General features: G+C 44.5%; 1 protein-coding gene across 7 annotated transcripts in view; it reads right to left on the minus strand.

Moving 5' to 3' along the window:
• The window catches only part of LOC102456519 (programmed cell death 1 ligand 2-like), a 53,695-nt gene that overhangs the window by 26,223 nt on the left and 8,416 nt on the right, over positions 1-19,056 (minus strand). Inside the window, exons 1-2 of one of the 7 annotated variants that reach the window (XM_075931624.1) lie at positions 17,908-18,222; positions 17,586-17,758 (exon numbers count right to left, since the gene is read on the minus strand). The exons of 3 other annotated variants lie outside the window; for them this stretch is intronic. In XM_075931624.1, the coding sequence (XP_075787739.1) occupies positions 17,586-17,655 (70 nt within the window). In that variant the 5' untranslated portion in view covers positions 17,656-17,758; positions 17,908-18,222. Of the gene's footprint in view, positions 1-17,585; positions 17,759-17,907; positions 18,223-19,056 lie in introns of those variants that run through there. 3 more of the 7 variants (XM_075931617.1, XM_075931619.1, XM_075931620.1) reach the window with 3 other exon arrangements.

The following is a 19,056-nucleotide window of genomic DNA, read 5'->3' on the forward strand; positions in this document are numbered from 1 at the left end:
GATGGGAAAATAAGGAACATGTTTTCTTTTTATAAAATCAAACAGACACACAGACACGCAATCAATAATGCAAACAAAACAGACCCAGACATAAATATACGGAAATAAAGAATACAGGGAGAAATTTTTTCATCTCATCAGAACAATATGGATGTTAGCTTTTTAGTTCCTCAGTGTTTTGGTGCCCAACTTGAGATGTCTGGGACTTGATTTTCAACAGCATTATGATCCTGCAGTTCTCTCAGCCTTACTGCAAGTTGTGAGTTCTCAGCACCTCAAATTCAGGCTGAGGGTTTCTCAGAGTAGGCACCCAAACTCAGTGGGTGCTTGCTGGAAATGTAGGCCTTTGTCTGTGTCTACATTGCGTAAGAACAAGCAGTCCCCGGGTTACATGGATCCGACTTACGTCGGATCCCTACTTACGAACGGGGTCCCACCGCCCGCGTCCTCCGCGGCCCCACCGCCCGCGTCCTCCGTGGCGAGAAAAGCTGCTCCGCGTCTCCCTGGTCTGCTGGGGGGGCCCCCCAGCAGACCAGGGAGACGCGGAGCAAAGCCGCAGAGGACGCGGGCGGCGGGACCGCGGCGCGTCTCAGCGGTCCCGCCGCCCGCGTCCTCTGCGGCTTTGCTCCACGTCTCCCTAGTCTGCTGGGGGGGGGGGGGGGGGCGCAGCTAATGTGCCCCCCCCCCCCAGCAGACCAGGCTTTTCTCACTGACCCCTGGGGTAGAGCAGCTGAGGCGCTGCCGGGTTGGTCCCGCAGCGCCGCTCCTCGGCGCTACCGGACCAACCCGGCAGCACCCCAGCTGCTCTGTCCCAGGCGTCCTGATTCAGCCACTGCTGAAACTGACCAGCAGCGGCTGAATCAGGACGTCTGGGGCAGAGCAACTGGGGTGCTGCCGGGTTGGTCCCACAGCGCCGAGGTGCGGTGCTAGTGGACCAACCCAGCAGCACCCCAGCTGCTCTGCCCCGGCGTCCCCAAGTCAGCCGCTGCTGAAACTGACCAGCGACTGACTACAGGAAGCCTGAGGCAGAGGTGCTCTGCCCCGGGCTTCCTGGAATCAGCCGCTGATCTGTTTCAGCAGCAGCTGACTTGGGGACACCTGGGGTAGAGCAGCTGGGGTGCTGCCGGGTTGGTCCCCGCAGCGCCGAGGTCTGGCGCTACTGGACCAACCCAGCAGCACCCCAGCTGCTCTGTCCCAGGCATCCAGATTCAGCCGCTGTCGAAACTGATCAGCGGCTGATTCCAGGAAGCCCGGGGCAGAGCAGCTCTGCCTCGGGCTTCCTGTAGTCAGCCGCTGGTCAGTTTCAGCAGCGGCTGAATCTGGACGCCAGTTCCAACTTACGTACAAATTCAACTTTAGAACAAACCTACAGTCCCTATCTTGTACGTAACCCGGGGACTGCCTGTAGTCCAGGTCCGTGGGACAGGGCTCAATGTTTCCAAGTCTACCAGTAGAGTCACCATTGCATTGTAAAAGTAGGCTCCCCAACCATGCTGATGTGTCCATATTGCTCTATACAGACCCCCATCAGAGCTTCTGCTTCTAGGGAAGTATCCCAGGATTCCAGTGCCCTCATAACTAGGGCTTGATTCATAGTCGATTGTGGGAGATCTTGCTTGCCTATCCCTTGTGCTTTGACCAGAAATTATTTGAGTTCTTTGAGCCTGCCAGTATATCCAGTGAGCCATTTTCAAGTCTGCATGCTCTCAGTCATTACCTGATGAAGTAGTTTTTACCCACAAAAGCTTATGCCCAAATAAATCTGTTAGTCCTTAACATGCCATACAACTCCTTATTGCTTTTGCAGATACAGGCTAACACGGCTACCCCTCTGAGACTTGTCAGCAGCCAGTCATCAACATGGATCCTGACCTGATAAAAGAACTTTCACAGCTCATGCCAATGGTCCTATTTTGGGAATCAGGTAGAGCATCTGAGAGATGCTGGTGGAGATTTTGACAGTGGTATTTGACCAGCCAAAGGCAGCTCTTGGTAGAGGACACTGCATATCAGCTGTGACACACTCCACTGCTGCTCAGGCCTGTTACCATAGATACACATTCCCCCTATTTAGACAAGTGCTTCTGAATTAGGGCTACAAGCACAGACTGGTGGGACCACATTGTAACACAGATATGAGATGACCAGCCACGGCTTGAGAACTTTCACATGAGAAAGAAGCAGACATTCCTAGAGATTTGTGATCAGCTCACACCAACCTTTCAGCATCAGGATACAAGCATGAGAGAAGCCAAGACAGTTGAGAAGTGGGTCCATCTAGAAGCTGTCTACCCTAGATTGCTACTGACCAGTTTGGCATTGGAACGTCAACTGAGAGGGTTGTTGTGGCATAGATTTTTGATGTATTCACGACTGTGATGTATCCAGAAGTGATGGGCACTTCATACGTTCCTAAAAATAATTGCTGGCTTTGAGAGACTGGGCCATCGATGGGACTCAGGCTTTCTGGTCCTCATGAAGCAGTTAGAGATCTTGCATGGGATGTGGGACTTTATAAACAAAAGTATTATCTTCTTTTTCCAATGAGAAGCTAACAATAGCAGAGCTGCTATTAGCAGATGATAAATTAATTCTCCATTTTTCTGAGTAACCATTTTCCAATAGGAAGTCCTATTTAGTTATGGATTGCATCAAAATTCTCTCTAGTAACTGGATGTCTCCGCATATAGGCATAAAAAACTCTTCTACCACCACAATTTCTCCAACATTTATCCCAATTTAGTTTCTCCCTCTATTTTTATTGATCTGCCTGCTGTGGTATATCACTGAAATGGTATTTTAAAGCATTTTTTTTTAAATTGTACTAAAGGTTTTCCAGGTCATACCCCATGAGGCTATTTGTCTATCCAAATCCCTTTTCCTAGTGTGTCATATCTGGGCACTTTTTTGTTAGGAAAGCTGTCTATAATGACTGATATAAATTAGTTATAATTTTTCTGTTTCCTAATTGACCAGATACTATCGTGTCTATTGAAATTAGCTGTCTGTATAAATCAGGTTTTCCAGAATGTTGAGAAACGTAGTGCCTGACTTGAAAATACTGGTACCGGGGGTCAATTAAAGTTAGTTTTGAACTCCAAATAAGTTTCTTTACGGAATAGCTGGCCAACTCTGTGATTCCACAGCTCTCCCAATCTTTGAAGCTCATCTGATGAAGTGGATTTTATCCACGAAAGTTCATGATCCTATATATTTTTGTTAGTCCCTAAGATGCTACAGCACGACTCATTTTCTGGTTCATAATGTGGGTTAAGATCTGGATTGTTTGCAATGGGTGTCATTGGTGAGGGAAAATAACTTTAAAAAAAAAATCACTGGATGAAGAGAAACATGGTATTTAGATATCTGGATTGCAGTAAAGCATTTAATACGTCTTACTCTAAAAATAATTAAAATCTGGAGAGGTTATGAACAAAGTTATTTGTGATATTGGAAGGGTGTTTACAGTGAGGAGCAGCAGAGAGTGATGTAATTTCAAGCCTCATTTAACATCTCCATGATCTTAAATAGGAGAGAAAAGAGCACATTCATGATATTCCCTACTAGACTGAGGTTGACAAATAAGAAGGAGTTCCAAGAAGCATAACAAAAGGATTTCTGTTTCAAAAGGGGACTACTTACAAGGAAATACAACTGGCTGGCCTGCACACAGGGGGAGCAAAGGAGACAGTGCCTTGGGGCCCAGTGATTCAAAGAGTCCTGTGGCTCCCAAACGCTGCCACTGCAGTAGCAGGCCCTTTAAATTGCTGCCAGAGTCCCAGGCAGTGCACCACAGATGGCACTTGGGGCAGGGAGGGCATACAGTCTGGGCAGTTCTGAGAGCCAGCCGGCTTAACCCTTCCCAAGATCCCAAAACTGGCCCCTCCCCGACCTTGCCCATAGGCCTATCAAATCTGTTAGGGTACGTCTACACTACCACCCTAGTTCGAACTAGGGTGGTTAATGTAGTCAATCGAAGTTGCAAATGAAGCCCGGGATTTAAATATCCCGGGCTTCATTTGCATCTTGCTGGGCGCCGCCATTTTTAAATCCCCGGTAGTTCGGACTCTGTGCCTACGGCTACACGCGGCACGGAGTAGGTAGTTCGAATTAGGCTCTCTAATCCGAGCTACCGGTACACCTGAAGGTGTTCCACGAGGTGTACCGGTAGTTCGAATTAGAAAGCCTAATTCGAATTACCTACTCCGTGCCGCGTGTAGCCACGAGTACGGAGTCCGAACTAGCGGACATTTAAAAATAGCGGCGCCCAGCAAGATGCAAATGAAGCCCGGGATATTTAAATCCCGGGCTTCATTTGCAACTTCGATTGACTACATTAACCACCCTAGTTCGAACTAGGGTGGTAGTGTAGACATACCCTTAGGGACGTAAGCAAGTAGTCAAGTATTCAACTACCCAATAAGCCAGGGCTGGGCAAAATATGGCCCAGGGCTGGATCTGGTCCATGGACACAGTTGAGGGTCTCAGGCAGACTCCTATTTGCCTCATGCACACCGCCCCTTCCCCATGCACAGCACTCAGAAAAGTGTCTGCTGCAGCCATTTCTCTCTCTCAGCTGTGAGCCCGGGAAGAGGTACTTCATGGGCTACTCCTGCCTCCTGCACAATCCCATTGGCAGCCAATGATTTCTGGCCAATGGGAGCTACCTGTCTGAAGAACAGGCAGCATGGGAAGCACCCTGCCCCCCTCTCCTCAGGCTCTTAGTCACCATCACTCCTTGCTTCAGCAGCCTGTGAGGGGAGTGGGGCAGGCAGGGAGCCTGCCTGAGAACCCTTCTGGGCTGTTGGCCAGGAGTCGCCCAGGCAAGTCTCCTGGTCACAGCCTGCCTCTGGCAGTCCAGACCCTCTTTTTCCCCAACCTTCTGCCCCCACCCCCCACATAAGTCAAACCCTTTGTCCCACTCCTGAACCCATACCCCTTCCCAGACCCTGCACCCAATCCTCTTCCCCAAGTCACAACCCCTTCCCGCCTTAGGTCACAACCCAAGCCCTGCATCCCAGTCCAGTGCCCTAGCTCACAACTGTCTCCTTCACCCAAACTCCCTCCCAGACCCTATATCCCCTTTTGCATCCCCATCCTGTACTCCAAGCTCCCTTCTGCACCCAGCCTCCATCCCAGACTCTGTACCTCCTCCATTCATATCATGGAATAGAGCAGTCTTTGACCACTTTCCAAAAACTTGGGAGTGCCCCCTCCCCCATCAAAAATTATTGCCCACCCCTGTGATAAGCCTAAGCTTATCGGGTAGTCAAGTGAACAACTCAATCACTCCCTCCCTCCCATCCCCCTTGCTGCCTCTGTATCATTTGCCGGTACTCCAGGGCAAAGTTGTAGAGCAAAAAAAAAAAAAGTATTTGAAGTATTGGATTTATTTCTGGGCACCAATTTCAAGAAAGATATGGAGAAATTGGAGAGGAACCAGAGAAGAGCAACAAAATTTATTAAAGATCTAGAAACCATGACCTATGAGAGAAGACTGAAAGAATTAGGTTGTTTAATTTAGAAAAGAGAAGACAGAGGGAGGACATAATAGCTGTTTTCAAGTACCCAAAAGGGTGTTACAAGGAGGACAAAAAAAAAAATCATTCTCCTTAGCCTCTGATGATAGGACAAGAAGCGATGGGCTTAAACTGCAGCAAGGGAGGTTTAAGTTGGACTTTAGGAAAAAGTTCCTAACTGTGAGAGTGGTTAAACACTAGAATAAATTGCCTAGGGAGGTTGTGGAATCTCCATCTCTGGAGATGTTTAAAAGTAGATTAGATAGACATCTACCGGGGTAATCTAGATGGTGCTTGGTCCTGCCGTGAGGGCAGGGGAATGGACTTGATGACCTCTCGAGGTCCCTTCCAGTTCTAGTATTCTATGATCTGAAACTGAAGGTAGCAAACTAAATAGTGATTTTAAAAGCCTTTAGTACTCGGTACATAATTACAGTGTATAACTCATTGTCACAGGATGCCATTGAGGCAAAGAACAAAAAACAAAAAGGAACTACACACTGAAATGGAATAGAATAGCATCCACAATGCAACAGTTAATGGAAAAAATGGGATGTCATGAAAATGTCATGCTTCTGAGTTGTCAGCAATCTCTGTTGCACATCTGCCTACTTCGACGTTGTTACACCTTCCTCTGAAGTGTCTGATGCTGCCCACTTTTGGAAGTAGGAATTGGACTAAACTGACCTTACATCTGAGACAGCCTGGCAATATCTATGTTCCAAATTCTGCAGTGTCTTGTGTTGCACATGGTGATCTAATAAATCCAATTTCTATGGTTAACTTTCATACTCTATGATTCAGTGTCTGCCAGAAATTATGAAGGTTTAAAAATTAAGCTGGATAAACAGAAGATCTCTGTATGCGACTGTATGAACAGCAGTGTGGGAGATCATCTCTAGGATATTGTAGACACTCTGGGAACCAGATTGTAGGAAAGTTATTGAAGCACCCAAAAAAATAGAGAAGGAAGCAGCAGAGATGGTAAAGACGGATGTCATAATTACAAGGAAAGTTTGGAGACGTGAAGTATGTTGTATAGGAAACAGTATGTTGTATTCATTGGAAAAAGCATGGAATATGACTGAGTTTTAAATGTTCTGAGAGATGTAGAGTCATGGGATGGCATAGAATCAGGCCCACCAACGGGAGGGAGGAGACAAAGGGGATATGATTTCAAGAGGCCCAGGCTCCGGACTGCTGCAGTGGCAGTGGTGGCATCTGGCACCTGAGGCCCTTTAAATCACCACCAAAGCCCCAGACGGAGCCCCGGGCATCACACTCCAGACAGCTCAGGGGAAAGGCACGACTGGGTGATGCTGAGGTGCCCCGGCTGTCCCACACTCACCCCTTCTGTCTGAGGCCCCTTCTGGGAGCACAGCGCTGCCTCCCCCACACCTTGCCCAGCGGCCTGGCAAGTCTGTCTGGATTTCACAAAACTATTCAAGATAGTAATGGGCCAGTAACCTCAAACACAATTTCTGCCAACTTTATGCCCCTTATGTCTTTCTAGTCTTCTCCTAACCCTGCCATTCCTGCTGCTTTTTTAGCACCAGCTTCCCTCCTGCCCCTTCCCAGAATTTCTCCACTGTTGGTACAAGATTCCTCCTCTCTGCAGCTCTTGCATGAACAGTCATTCTGTATCTCTCTGCCTCATCAGTTGTCAGTGTCTCTCTTTTCAAATCTCATATTTTTCCTTCGGTTATTAACCTTCTGACTGCAAGCTTTGCTGTGTCCTGTGCCATTCCTCATGCTCTCCTGCATTCTCCAGTATAAAGTCATTTGGAAAATACACTCCACTCCATATAGTGTTTTGACCTACAGTTTCCATGAAAGAGGCAGTACAAAATACAATTTCACTGTACTGTGCTGGAGTTGAGAGCAACTAACATGTATGAGAGACTAGCAGAGGTAGTTGTAGTTGCTGACACCTGAGGTTATTAAAAGAAGGGTCAGCTAAGGCTTAATTTTCAGAAGGAATGGGAACCCATGAAAATTCCCCTGGAATTTTGGGTATCCTGCACAGCTGAAAACCAGGACCCTACAGCCTGAGTCTGCTTAGCGCCCTTAACTGATATTAAGGAGAAAGAACATTAATTCTTTTCTAAGGTGTTTAACGACTTTAACAGAGAGGAAAATGGATCAAAATAAGTGCCAGGACCCTGTTTTACTTGCTGTTCCTTTTGTAAAAGAACTCAACTAAATCTTCTTTATGACTATAACCTATTCATTGGGTCCCCAAACCAAAAGGGAGGGGAAATTCCAGTGCAGCTGTGATGGTTAGGCCACAACCTATAAATTTTATTAGTTGCTTTGCAGCACCACTTCCCATTTTTTCCCTTGTAGTAAATAATAACTGATTAAAACATTTACTTCTCTTAATGTTAACATAGTGCATTCACCTCAGAGAACATACTGGGAGAACTTAGCTACTAAGTTCTGATCCAGATCTGTGTCCAAACTTCCCAAAGTTTGTGGGCATTCAGATCTGAAGTTTTGTGTCAAGCCCATCTCAAATGTCTAGCATAGACCTGAAGATAGTTCAGTAGACGGAGGATCAGGAAGCCTACGATGAAATCTCGGTTTCATAGACATCAGTGGCAAAACTCCTATTGATTCAATGCTGCCAGAATTCCATCACTGGTTTGTATTTCAACTTCTGCCACTCACGCTGGGACGTTGGGCATCTAAATTCACCGTTGTGCTGCAGTTCCCCAAAATTTTGTAATCTCAGTAACCTGATGTTGGTTTGACTTAATTATCAATGCTAATTTCACTGGAACTGTCCTCTCTTTCTTCCCCCAGGTAAAAATGGGCTCTCGTATCAAAGTGAAATTGTGATAGAGTGGAAAAGTTCTCGCATTTCAGGGGGATGTGTTTGAGACTTTTCCATATCAGAAGCTAGTCGGCTCAAAGTTCGTCTTATAACCCTTACCAAGTCCCTTAGTTTCACCTCCAGGATACTATGTCCCCCAATTTAGGGTCAACTCTGTCTGGGGTTGGAACCGGTTAAGGAGCCATGGAACGACTCAGAATCAACTCTAACCTTTACACTCTGTCTCTGTTCCAATGTCACTAGGAGGGACTGAATTACAAGTATGCCCATACTAAAATAGGCTAGACTTCTGGAACATCCTGGCATTGTGCACTCTATGCATCGTATGTAGGTGTCCATTAATCTGCCATGATGGTAGCATAGTGTCCTTTCCTGTTAAGGTACTCACTTGATCTAAATGGTGGGTTAAGAGGGATATACTTTTGTGCTCATCAACAACTCCTGATGCTGGAGAAACAATGCTATTCCATCCCCGCAATCATTTCAGTCTTATTTCTAATTTTTTCAATTCTGGGGGCCAGCACAGCACTAATTGTGTTGCAAGCCTCCATGACCATTGTGCTAACTGTGGAGTTACCAACAATGGCGTTATCATTCTTACTGATCGATTGCCAATAGATCAGTAACAATAAAGGGCTACCAACTTCTACAGAGCGACAAACAGAGAACTGGACCGATATTCTTTTCTGGTGCTCAAGAGCCAGAGAAAACTCCTAAAGCACTTCTATTAATGTGGCTGTCTTCATAGGAAAGGCCTGTTCCCACTGCTGGTCATCCCGTGTATTCATTACGATGTAGTTCATCTCCTTGTGCTTGTGATCCATAGTCCAGAAATGGCAGTCTGTTTTGCATGCAGGAGATCTGTCATGGAAGACAGTACTAGCTGGATCCATGCTGCCATGTTCTGATGGTGCTGAGTGCTGACCTTGTCTCCTGCTTATAACAACAAGCTGTTGTGTTCTCCAAGCCAAAAAGCCACCTCTGTAACACAGTCACCATTTTTTGGTGGCAGCTTTTCCAGCAGAGCATCAAAGAACATGGCCTCCATAAAAATAGCCACAATTGGTTCTGATTGTTTGGACAGGTGAGAGCTATACTTTGGAGCACATGGAGGACACAGTACACCACCACACCAGCTTGGGCCATGCCAGAAAATGAATTTCCAGGTCTAGGCCATTTCTGCTCACAATTCCCAGAGAGGACAGAATAATTGTGCCACAGTGCAGCGCTTAAGTGAACATAGCGTAGAGCAGTGCATTTGTGGTACTGTGCACCATGGGATATACACACCCAATCTCTTACCATTAGATTCAGTGCCAGCAAGTATGTGATACTTGATTGCTCTTCTACAGTGTGAAGCACTCTACTGAGCTAGAATCAAATTAGACAGCTAACTTGTGATTTCTATTGTGGGGCTGGGCTGATGCGAAGACATACCCATAGATTGAGAAAGCATGAGTAAGACGATGGGCAAGACAGACAGTGACAGAATTAATGTGAGAAAGGAAGAAAAAGAATCCATAATCCTCTTTACAATAGCCTTCCTATTTCACAGCATGAACTAGACTCAAAATAAATTCAACACATGTGGTCTTTCTAGGGACCAAAGAATACATAACTGAAGGTGTTTTCTTAGTAATATGCTAGTTGGGACCTTCAGGGGTTAAGTGGTAATACCTTGTTAAAAATTAAAACTCCACCACCAAATCAAGGGATACTTGGGGTAATTTCCCACCCTCTGGTGAAATTCACCATCTCTCTGGATTCAGTCCTTGCATGAGACAATTTAGGTCGTCAAGCAAATCCTTTGCCATTGGAATGCACCAATTCTCAAGTATTTCTGAAAAATTTCCTGTAGGGGAAGACACATTTCCAGTTCCTATGCCCGCCTTACAACCCCATTTCAGATTATATGGGTTGGACTCTTGGCTCTATATTACCATCATCCACTCAGCATATTTTTAAGGAACGCATTTCTAGTGAAATGCACTTTAAATAAGTCTGCTTGCAAGTGGTTTTGCCTCCTTCCTTGATTATGCAAAAATGTTTCCTCAAAATCATAAATGGGGAAATAAATAGATTCCTGTGTCCCTTTCCCTCCACCTACCCCCCTCCCCCCCATCTTCTTTCTTTGAACACACATACTGCTGAGACATGGAACTTATCACTAGCTAAGGTGGAAGTTCATTGCTAAAATATTGAAGTTTTGTGTATATACATGGTAGAATTTTGTGTCATCAACAACTGGGTTTTTCTTAGTTATAAAACTCTTACATAGTCAGCACTGAGACAATACAGTAACGTGCAAGGGAAATATAGAAATATTATCCCTCTTCCTCAAGATTTAAGGAAAGTCATATTAAAGTTATACATTCTTTGGGGGACAGATTCTGGAACCCTGATTCACACTGGGTGACACCCAGTAACGGAGCCAGGTTGTAAGCAGTGGCAGAGACAGGGTGATAGCTCATTGATGGTCCCACCTTCAATTATAGGGTGTATCTAAACTACATGGCTCCATCGATCATGGCTTCATTTCCCTCTGCCGATCAGCCTAATCTACATGGCTCCATAGACGGAGCCATGTAGTTTAGACACAGCCATACATATTGGCTTGAAAAGGCACCACATATACACCTCAAAGCCTCCAGAAACAATTGATTCCACCCTACTCCATGAGTGAAGGATATCCAAATCTAGCCTTTAAAAACTGAAAACTGGATGTGCTGCTTTTACTATAGCAGAGATTCTGGTAACACTGGAGGGGCATGTGGGGAAATAACTCAACTTTACTCATTTTCTTGGAAATAAAAACTTCCTCCCCTGCAGTGAGTCATCCAGAATTGCTCCTGGGAGCTTCCATTATGTGTATCTCTGCCATCTTTGGAGAGGATTTAAAGTATTCCCTGCTCCCAGCCAGCCAAAGAGAGGGTGTTATATTTTAAATTAATCAGTCAGAGTGGTTTAGTGTGCTCATAACAAAATGCATTGCTTTTAGAAAAGGAACACCAATTTATTTTCTGTGATTTTCATAACAAGACCTGTTTATGAAGTTTCATTATGGCTACGTCTAGACTGGCATGATTTTCCGCAAATGCTTTTAACGGAAAAGTTTTTCCATTAAAAAGCACTTTTTGCGGAAAAGCGTCCATGCCAATCTAGACGCGGTTTTGCACAAGAAAGCCCCGATCACCATCGGGGCTTTTTTGTGCAAAACAGTTTTTAGCTGTCTACACTGGCCCTCTTGCGCAAAAACATTTCCGGAAAAGGGCTTTTGCTCGAATGGGAACGTCAAAGCATTTGCGCAAGAAGCACTGATTTCGGACAGTAGAACGTCAGTGCTTTTGAGCAAAATCAAGCGGCCAGTGTAGACAGCTGGCAAGTTTTTGCGCAAAAGCTTGCCAGTCTAAACGTAGCCATAGTGAAATTTCATAAACAGATCTTGTTTCTGTTAAAAATATGTTTCCAAGGATTTTAGGTATAACAGAGGATTTTCTATCTTAGTAAGGTAGTGATTTGGTGGAGGGTTTTCTTAAAACTAGTTCAACAAATAGAAGTAAAAGAGAAACTCATTTGTCCAGCTATCTGGAAGAAAGGAATGTTGTCCCTAAGGTCTCTCTTCAACAGGAGGTGAAAGGAGAATAGGGATGGATAGAAAGGACAGGAAGACTTTGGAAGCAAGTTTTTGCACTATAGCAATTAAAATATGTATTTTAGATAAGAATGGTCTTTTGAAGAATTTATTTTAAAACTACAAGTCTGAAGATCCAAGCATTTAAGGCTAAGATGAATACTCAGATTATGAATCTAAATATCTGTGCAAGGATTTTTTAGAGATGTGATTTTATAATCTTCAGCAACAAAGCAATGAAATATTCTCAGCAAATTTTAAACTAAGGTTCTGTAGATGTAGTAGTGCACAACTGCTGTGTCAGTAAATTCAAGGTTGGCACACATCTGTTAAATGGTTTCAGTGCCACTTAATGGCTCTTTCACAGGTTCAGAGCTATGCTAATAGGTCTGGCAACCTGGAAGGCTTTTCACTTTTAAGTTAACAGATCCACTTTGGGGGAAGAGTTACCCTTCTGCAAGCTGCAACAGCCTGTTGTGGGAGCCTTCAGGAACCATCAGAATAGGGATAGAATGGGATAGCGGTTGAGCATTAAGACCCAGGGAAGGCATTGCCTTCCCTTGCTTCTTATACTCACCACATCCATCTATCTCCCTGGCTGCGTCTAGACTGACAAGTTTTTCCACAAAAGCAGTCGCTTTTGCGGAAAAACTTGCCAGCTGTCTACACTGGCCACTTTGAATTTGCGCAAGAACACTGACGATCTAACGTAATATTGTCAGTGTTCTTCCGCAAATGCAATGACTCTCCCGTTCCGGAAAAAGCCCTCTTGCGCAAATGCTTTTGCGCAAGAGGGTCAGTGTAGACAACTGAGAACTGTTTTGCGCAAAAAAAGCCCCAATGGCAAAAATGGCGATCGGGGCTTTCTTGCGCAAAACCGCATCTAAATTGGCACAGAGGCTTTTCCGCAAAAAGTGCTTTTGCGCAAAAGTGTCTGTGCCAATCTAGACGCTCTTTTCCACAAATGCTTTTAACGGAAAAACTTTTCCATTAAAAGCATTTGTGGAAAATCATGCCAGTCTAGACGCAGCCCCTAGGTTTTGACATAACCGTCAACTTTGCAGGATCCGAGCAGCCCACCTGACCTTGGACTGGTCAAAATCTGTCCCCAGAATTAAGCAATACGTTTCACAACAAAGGTCTGGTGATACTATTTAATATGGTGTGAAACTCTTTTACATATAGCAATATGTCAATGGGGTAAGGAGGCCACTATCATGAACGAGAGCCATCACTAAGAGCCAGTCTCCTAGCTAAGCAGAGCACTTATCAGACATCATGCTAAGAACTACATTCTCGTTCTTGGATTCATATGTAACTGAAGAAAGAATTTCCTCAAACAAACCATGACAGTTCAAAGACAGTTTCAGCTACTTTCCATTATTTTAAAGTAACTCTGAAATTCTTCTTGTTCAAGAAGAAACTTGTCCTTGATACAACTCCACTGACTTCAAAGGGGCATTAGTTTAAGAAGGGAAATACTATGGCACTCATTTGAAACTTCAGGGAGAATTTAGACAAACAGAATATAGTAATCAGAATTAGACTCTGTCAAGGCCACATAGATGCTTTGCCTTCTACATTCTCCATGCCTGACCAGGTAGATTTGTAGGTGTACTAGGGCAGAGCACTGCTACACCTGAGTGCCTGCCCCCCCTCATGCTCTGGGGCTGGCAAGGTTGGGGCTGCACGCCCTCCTCATGTTCCGGGGCCAGTGAGAATGTGGACGTGTGGTGCTCACTCTCCCCGTGCTCGGGGGTTAGGGAAGCTGGGGCCACACACTGCCCCACCTCCCTATGGTGATGGGGGCAAGCTTGGCTCCATGGGGGGACGGGGCCTGAGCAGAAGGGGTGGGGCTTTGGACTTGCTTCCCCTAGCCCTGCCTTCACCCACCGCCCATGATCTCTTCTTTCATCTAAACTGTTCAAAGATGGAAATGCTTCTGCTAGTAAACAGAGAACCTTCTAGTTCCTGTCTTCATAACTCATACGTCTCATTTGCCACCATTATTAAAATCAGTATTATAGTAGCAACTAAAGACCCTGGTCAGCATCACTGAGCTAGGCACTGTAAAAATACAAATGAAGGCATGGTCTCTGCCCAAAAAAGCTTATCATCTAACAAGGCAGGCATAATAATTATCTCTAAATTCTCCTCCTCCATCTCCATGTCTGCAGATTCCCATGTAGTGGACAGTGGACAGTTAGTCATAGTAATAATGCTCAGCATTTATTTACCTTTCAACAAAATGCTTTACAAACACTAATTAATAACGTATTCTTACGACATCCCTCTGAGAAAAGTTATGGGTATTTTATTTAATAGACGAGGAGTCCTGTGGCACCTTATAGACTAACTGAAGTGCTGGTCTATAAGGTGCCACAGGACTCCTCATCGCTTTTGCAGATTCAGACTAACACGGCTACCCCTCTGTTATTTAATAGACGGTATCAGTACAGATGCACCTTTAAAAGATTCATAGATTCCAACCTAGTCTAAACTGCAGTATAACACAGTCCATAGAACTTCCCCACAATAATTCCGACAGTATGTCTTTTAGAAAAATACCCAACATTGATTTAAAAGTTGTCAATGGTGGAGACTCCACCACGACCCTTGGTAAATTATTCCAGTGGTTAATTACTCTGTTTCTTACAAATCTGCACCTAATTTCCAGTCTGAATTTGTCTAGCTTTAACTTCCAGCAATTGGATTGTGTTATACTTTTTTCTTGTTAGAAGGAAAAGACCGTTATGAAATAAGTGTTCCCCTTTTAGATAGTAATCCCTTGACCTTTTTGTTAAGCTAAATAGATTGAGTTCCTTCAGTCAAACTAAAAGGCAGTTTTTAAAATATTTTAATCATTCTCTTGGCTCTTCTTTGAACCTTTTGCAAGTTTTCAGCATCCTTTTTTAATTGAGACCTCCAGAAATGGGCATACTATTCCAGTAAAAGTTGCCCCCGTATCAAATACGGACATAAACTAACCTTTCTACTCTGACTCAAAATTCACCTGTTTATGTGTCCCAGGATTGCATTAGCTCTTTTCACTACAGCATTGTATTGGGAGCTGAAGGACATCCAATTATTCATCACAGTTCCCCAAATCTTGTTCAGAATCTTTGCTTCCCACCATAGAATCCCCAGCTGTTAATATTGCGGGAAGGTAGTAAGGCACACAAATAGCATATCATAATATGGATCACCTGCTGTGCCACATTGTCTATGTATACCACTGCTCAACTCCACTTTTCCTGGACAGCGAACCAAAAGACCTAGGGTAAAAGCCTGACTTCACTACAATCAATTTTGCTCTTGATTTCAGCAGAGTCAGGCTTTCAGTCCTGATTCTATTCTTGTCTCCTTTTTCTGATCTACTGCGTGACCTTGGTTAAGTCAGTTCCATCTCACTGAGCCTGTTTCCTCTCAAGCCGTTTGTCTTGTCTCTACAGATTGTAAACTCTTTGAGGTAGGGTTAGTCTCTCCTTATATATCTGCATAGCTTTTAACATGGTGCACCTCCAGTCTTGGCTAGGATCTCTAAGTGCCACTGTAATAACCACAATTAAGGCTATGTTTTAGTTACAGGTATTTTTAATAAAAGCCATGGACAAAAATTTACAGCCTGTGACCTGTCCGTGCCTTGTAGTATGTACCTCTAACTAACACTTGGAGTCTTTATGGGGGAGAAGGGCAGGACCCCTGCTGCTGCTGGGGAAGGGAGGTTTAGCAGGTGGAGGCACAGCCGAGGGGCTCCATGTGCTACCCCCCCCCCCATCCTGAGCAGTGGCTCTACAACTTCCATTGGCCGGAAACCACAGCCTGTGCCTGTGGGTGGAAGCAGCATACAGATGACCACTTGGCCACACGTCTGCCTTGGAGCTGAGGGACAAGCTGTTGCTTCCAGGGAACTTCCCCAACATGAGTGCCACCTGGAACCTGCACCCTCTCCCACATACCAACCCCAGGCTCCTTCCACACCCAGATTCTTGCTGCTGTGGGGATGGGGGAGGGCATGGTGGCATGAGACTCCCCTAGCAATGGCCAGTGTGGCTGGCCCAGGGGGTTGCCTGAACTGCTCAGGTTGCCCCTTGCCAGCCGCACCGTCCTCTGAGGCAGTCACGTAGGCCATGGAATCCGTGATTTCCATGACCTCTGTGACACATACAGACCCTTGCACATAATAAATAATAATTACATTAAAGTCTTCATACACTCCTTTCTGTATTTTTTCCTTGACTACAATACCAGCCTCTTTCTGAAAGGAACAGATTAGTTCTCCATTCATTTCAGGATTCAGTTAAAAAAATGCTTCATTTTTAAAATGCCCCACCCAGCCTCCTAATGAAGCTCCAGCATGCCTCATGGAGTTTGTCTTCTGTAAACCATTTATCCATCCTTCCTATGCTCATCAACATAGCTTCTAACCAGAGAGACCTCTCCCTGCTCACCTGGCACTGGCTTCCTTTTCATCCCTCTTCCATGCAATCAAGAGCCTTCTCTTCTGCCCCCACCAGCTATGCCTGCTGTCCTGATTCATTCTACTTCACTGACTCTCCATCTTAATACAGCTGAAAACATAATTTCTCCTTCTACTCTTCTGTTTCCTCCCATCTGCTACTATTTTTCTCTGTCAATGCACTGCTTAATTCTGTAAAGTATTTTGAGACACATTCTGTATGGAAATCTTCTTTGTTCTGTACTGTATGGCTGCGTCTAGACTGGCAAGTTTTCCCGCAAAAGCGGCCGCTTTAGCGCAAAAACTTGCCAGCTGTCTACACTGACTGCTTGATTTTGTGCAAAAGCACTGACGTTCTACTGTCCAAAATCAGTGCTTCTTGTGCAAATGCTTTGACATTCCCGTTCGGGCAAAAGCCCTTTTCCGGAAATGTTTTTGCGCAAGAGGGCCAGTGTAGACAGCTAAAAACTGTTTTGTGCAAAAAAGCCCCGATGGCAAAAATGGCGATCGGGGCTTTCTTGCGCAAAACCGCTTTTGCGGAAAAGCATCCGTGTCAATCTAGACGCTGTTTTCTGCAAATGCTTTTAACGGAAAAACTTTTCCGTTAAAAGGATTTGTGGAAAATCATGCCAGTCTAGATATAGCCTATATGTTTTATGACTAGGTTAGCTTTAAAGTAGGGCTGTTACAGCTACTATCATTAACTATATTAATATTAACTGTATACTCTAGACCATATTTGACTTTCCATTGTCACCAACAGCACTGTGCAATGTTTTAACACATTTAAAGAGTGTTCTCCTGTTCATTTTAATTCTCCTGTTCCTTCTCCATCCCACAGAGAGAGAGAGAAAGAAAGAAAGAAATTGCAGAAAAGACATAAATACCTCCACCTTCTTCCTTCATCCCAACCCCTATGCTCCTGCATGAAAAGCGAGAGGTAACATTCCAGTACTGTTTATAAGAGAAAAACAAGCCAAGGTATCATAGCAAGTCTGGAACTACAGGATTCAATAAGATAAAAGAAAGCAAGCCTGGCTTCATTGGAGACGCGTGCTAAATCTCCTAGTGAATTGGAATCAAGGCAGTATAAGCCCTAAACTCTGGCAGAACAATTGATAAGCAAAAATTGCCACTTACTGATCCACTCACTCAAGTTGTTCCCCACCACTGTGGCTTTCGCTGTGCCCAGGCTATAAAGAGGACCCATTTGCAAGATTCTGATCCACACAAGTTTCTGAAGCCCTCCTTCCTAGGGTCTCAAGTTGTTTTGGACCTGGGGTTTTGGCTCTGACCCATCTCTGATCCAAAATCTGAATGAAAACCAAACCAGCTGGAACCAGATAAACGGACTATAAATCAAGCAAGATAAACTGGCTATACAACCAAGCAGGAATGTTGTCATCTGCTAGTCTCAAAATGCAGCAGAAATTATTTTACATTTTAGCAGCATTATACTCACATCGGACCCATGTAGCTGTTGGAAGAATCAGGGACAATACAGCAGTTGAAATTGTCAAGATTTCCAAGACAAAGCACCCCTAATCTATTTGTACAATACCACAAGAACATCAGAGGGGGAAAAGAATAGCATTCCCCCAGCACTTTATGCCGCCAGTAATGGTCCATTTACTTTCTGAATGCGTTTAAAAACAAAAGCTTGCATCAAAAGGAAACCACCCATCTTTCACAGGAATGGGCAGGCACATGTTCCAGTTTCATTTTGACTGTCTAAGCCAGTCACTATTTTGCGGGGCTGTTCTAAGAAAATAAACACTTATTTAAAAACATATTCAAAACACATGGCAAGCTGATTATGTCAAATTCTGCTGTTGGGTAACACATGAAAAATAACATGTACATGTGTGTGGTGCAATAGGGGGCAGAGTCTGGCCACAACGTTAATATCCCTATGATCATTCATCCGTCATTGTGAAACCACAGACTCTCTTACTCACCTTTCTTAATCCACATCAGCAAAGCTTACATGACTCTTCTCTGCAGAAGGAATACCTAATGTTTCTATAGCATGTTCAAAGTGCTTTACAAACACTAATAAACTCTCTTGCAAAGAAAGGAAGCTCTCTACTGCCTTTCCTCAAAACCCACTTAATTTCCCAGTCTCTCTAACAAGGACCTACCTTTCCAGGGTAACCTAATCAAATCTCATGTAGAAAAAAATAAAGGAAGAAACTCATCATGTGCTATACAAATGCAAACAATCTCATGATGGCCTTCATTTGTATAAACCACACTCCCTCCTTCCCCACTATTCATTGACATATTCCATGTATCATGCAATGTTGTATCTAAATTAGACTGTATGATATACAGAGCAGAGGCTAGCCTGTGACAAAGCCCCATGCTTATAGCACTCATAAGGGGGTGGGATAGCTCAGTGGTTTGAGCATTCGCCTGCTAAACCCAGGGTTGTGAGTTCAATCCTTGTAGAGGCTGTTTAGGGATTTGGGGCAAAAATTCATTAGGGATGATACATAGTCCTGCTCTAAAGCCAGGGCACTGGACTTGATGACCTTACAAGGTCCCTTCCAGTTCTAGGAGAGAGGCAATCTCCATTATAAAAATACCAGTCTCAAATAAGAACACCCCC

This window comes from Pelodiscus sinensis, chromosome 6 (assembly GCF_049634645.1).
Source record: "Pelodiscus sinensis isolate JC-2024 chromosome 6, ASM4963464v1, whole genome shotgun sequence".
Taxonomy (NCBI): domain Eukaryota; kingdom Metazoa; phylum Chordata; order Testudines; family Trionychidae; genus Pelodiscus; species Pelodiscus sinensis.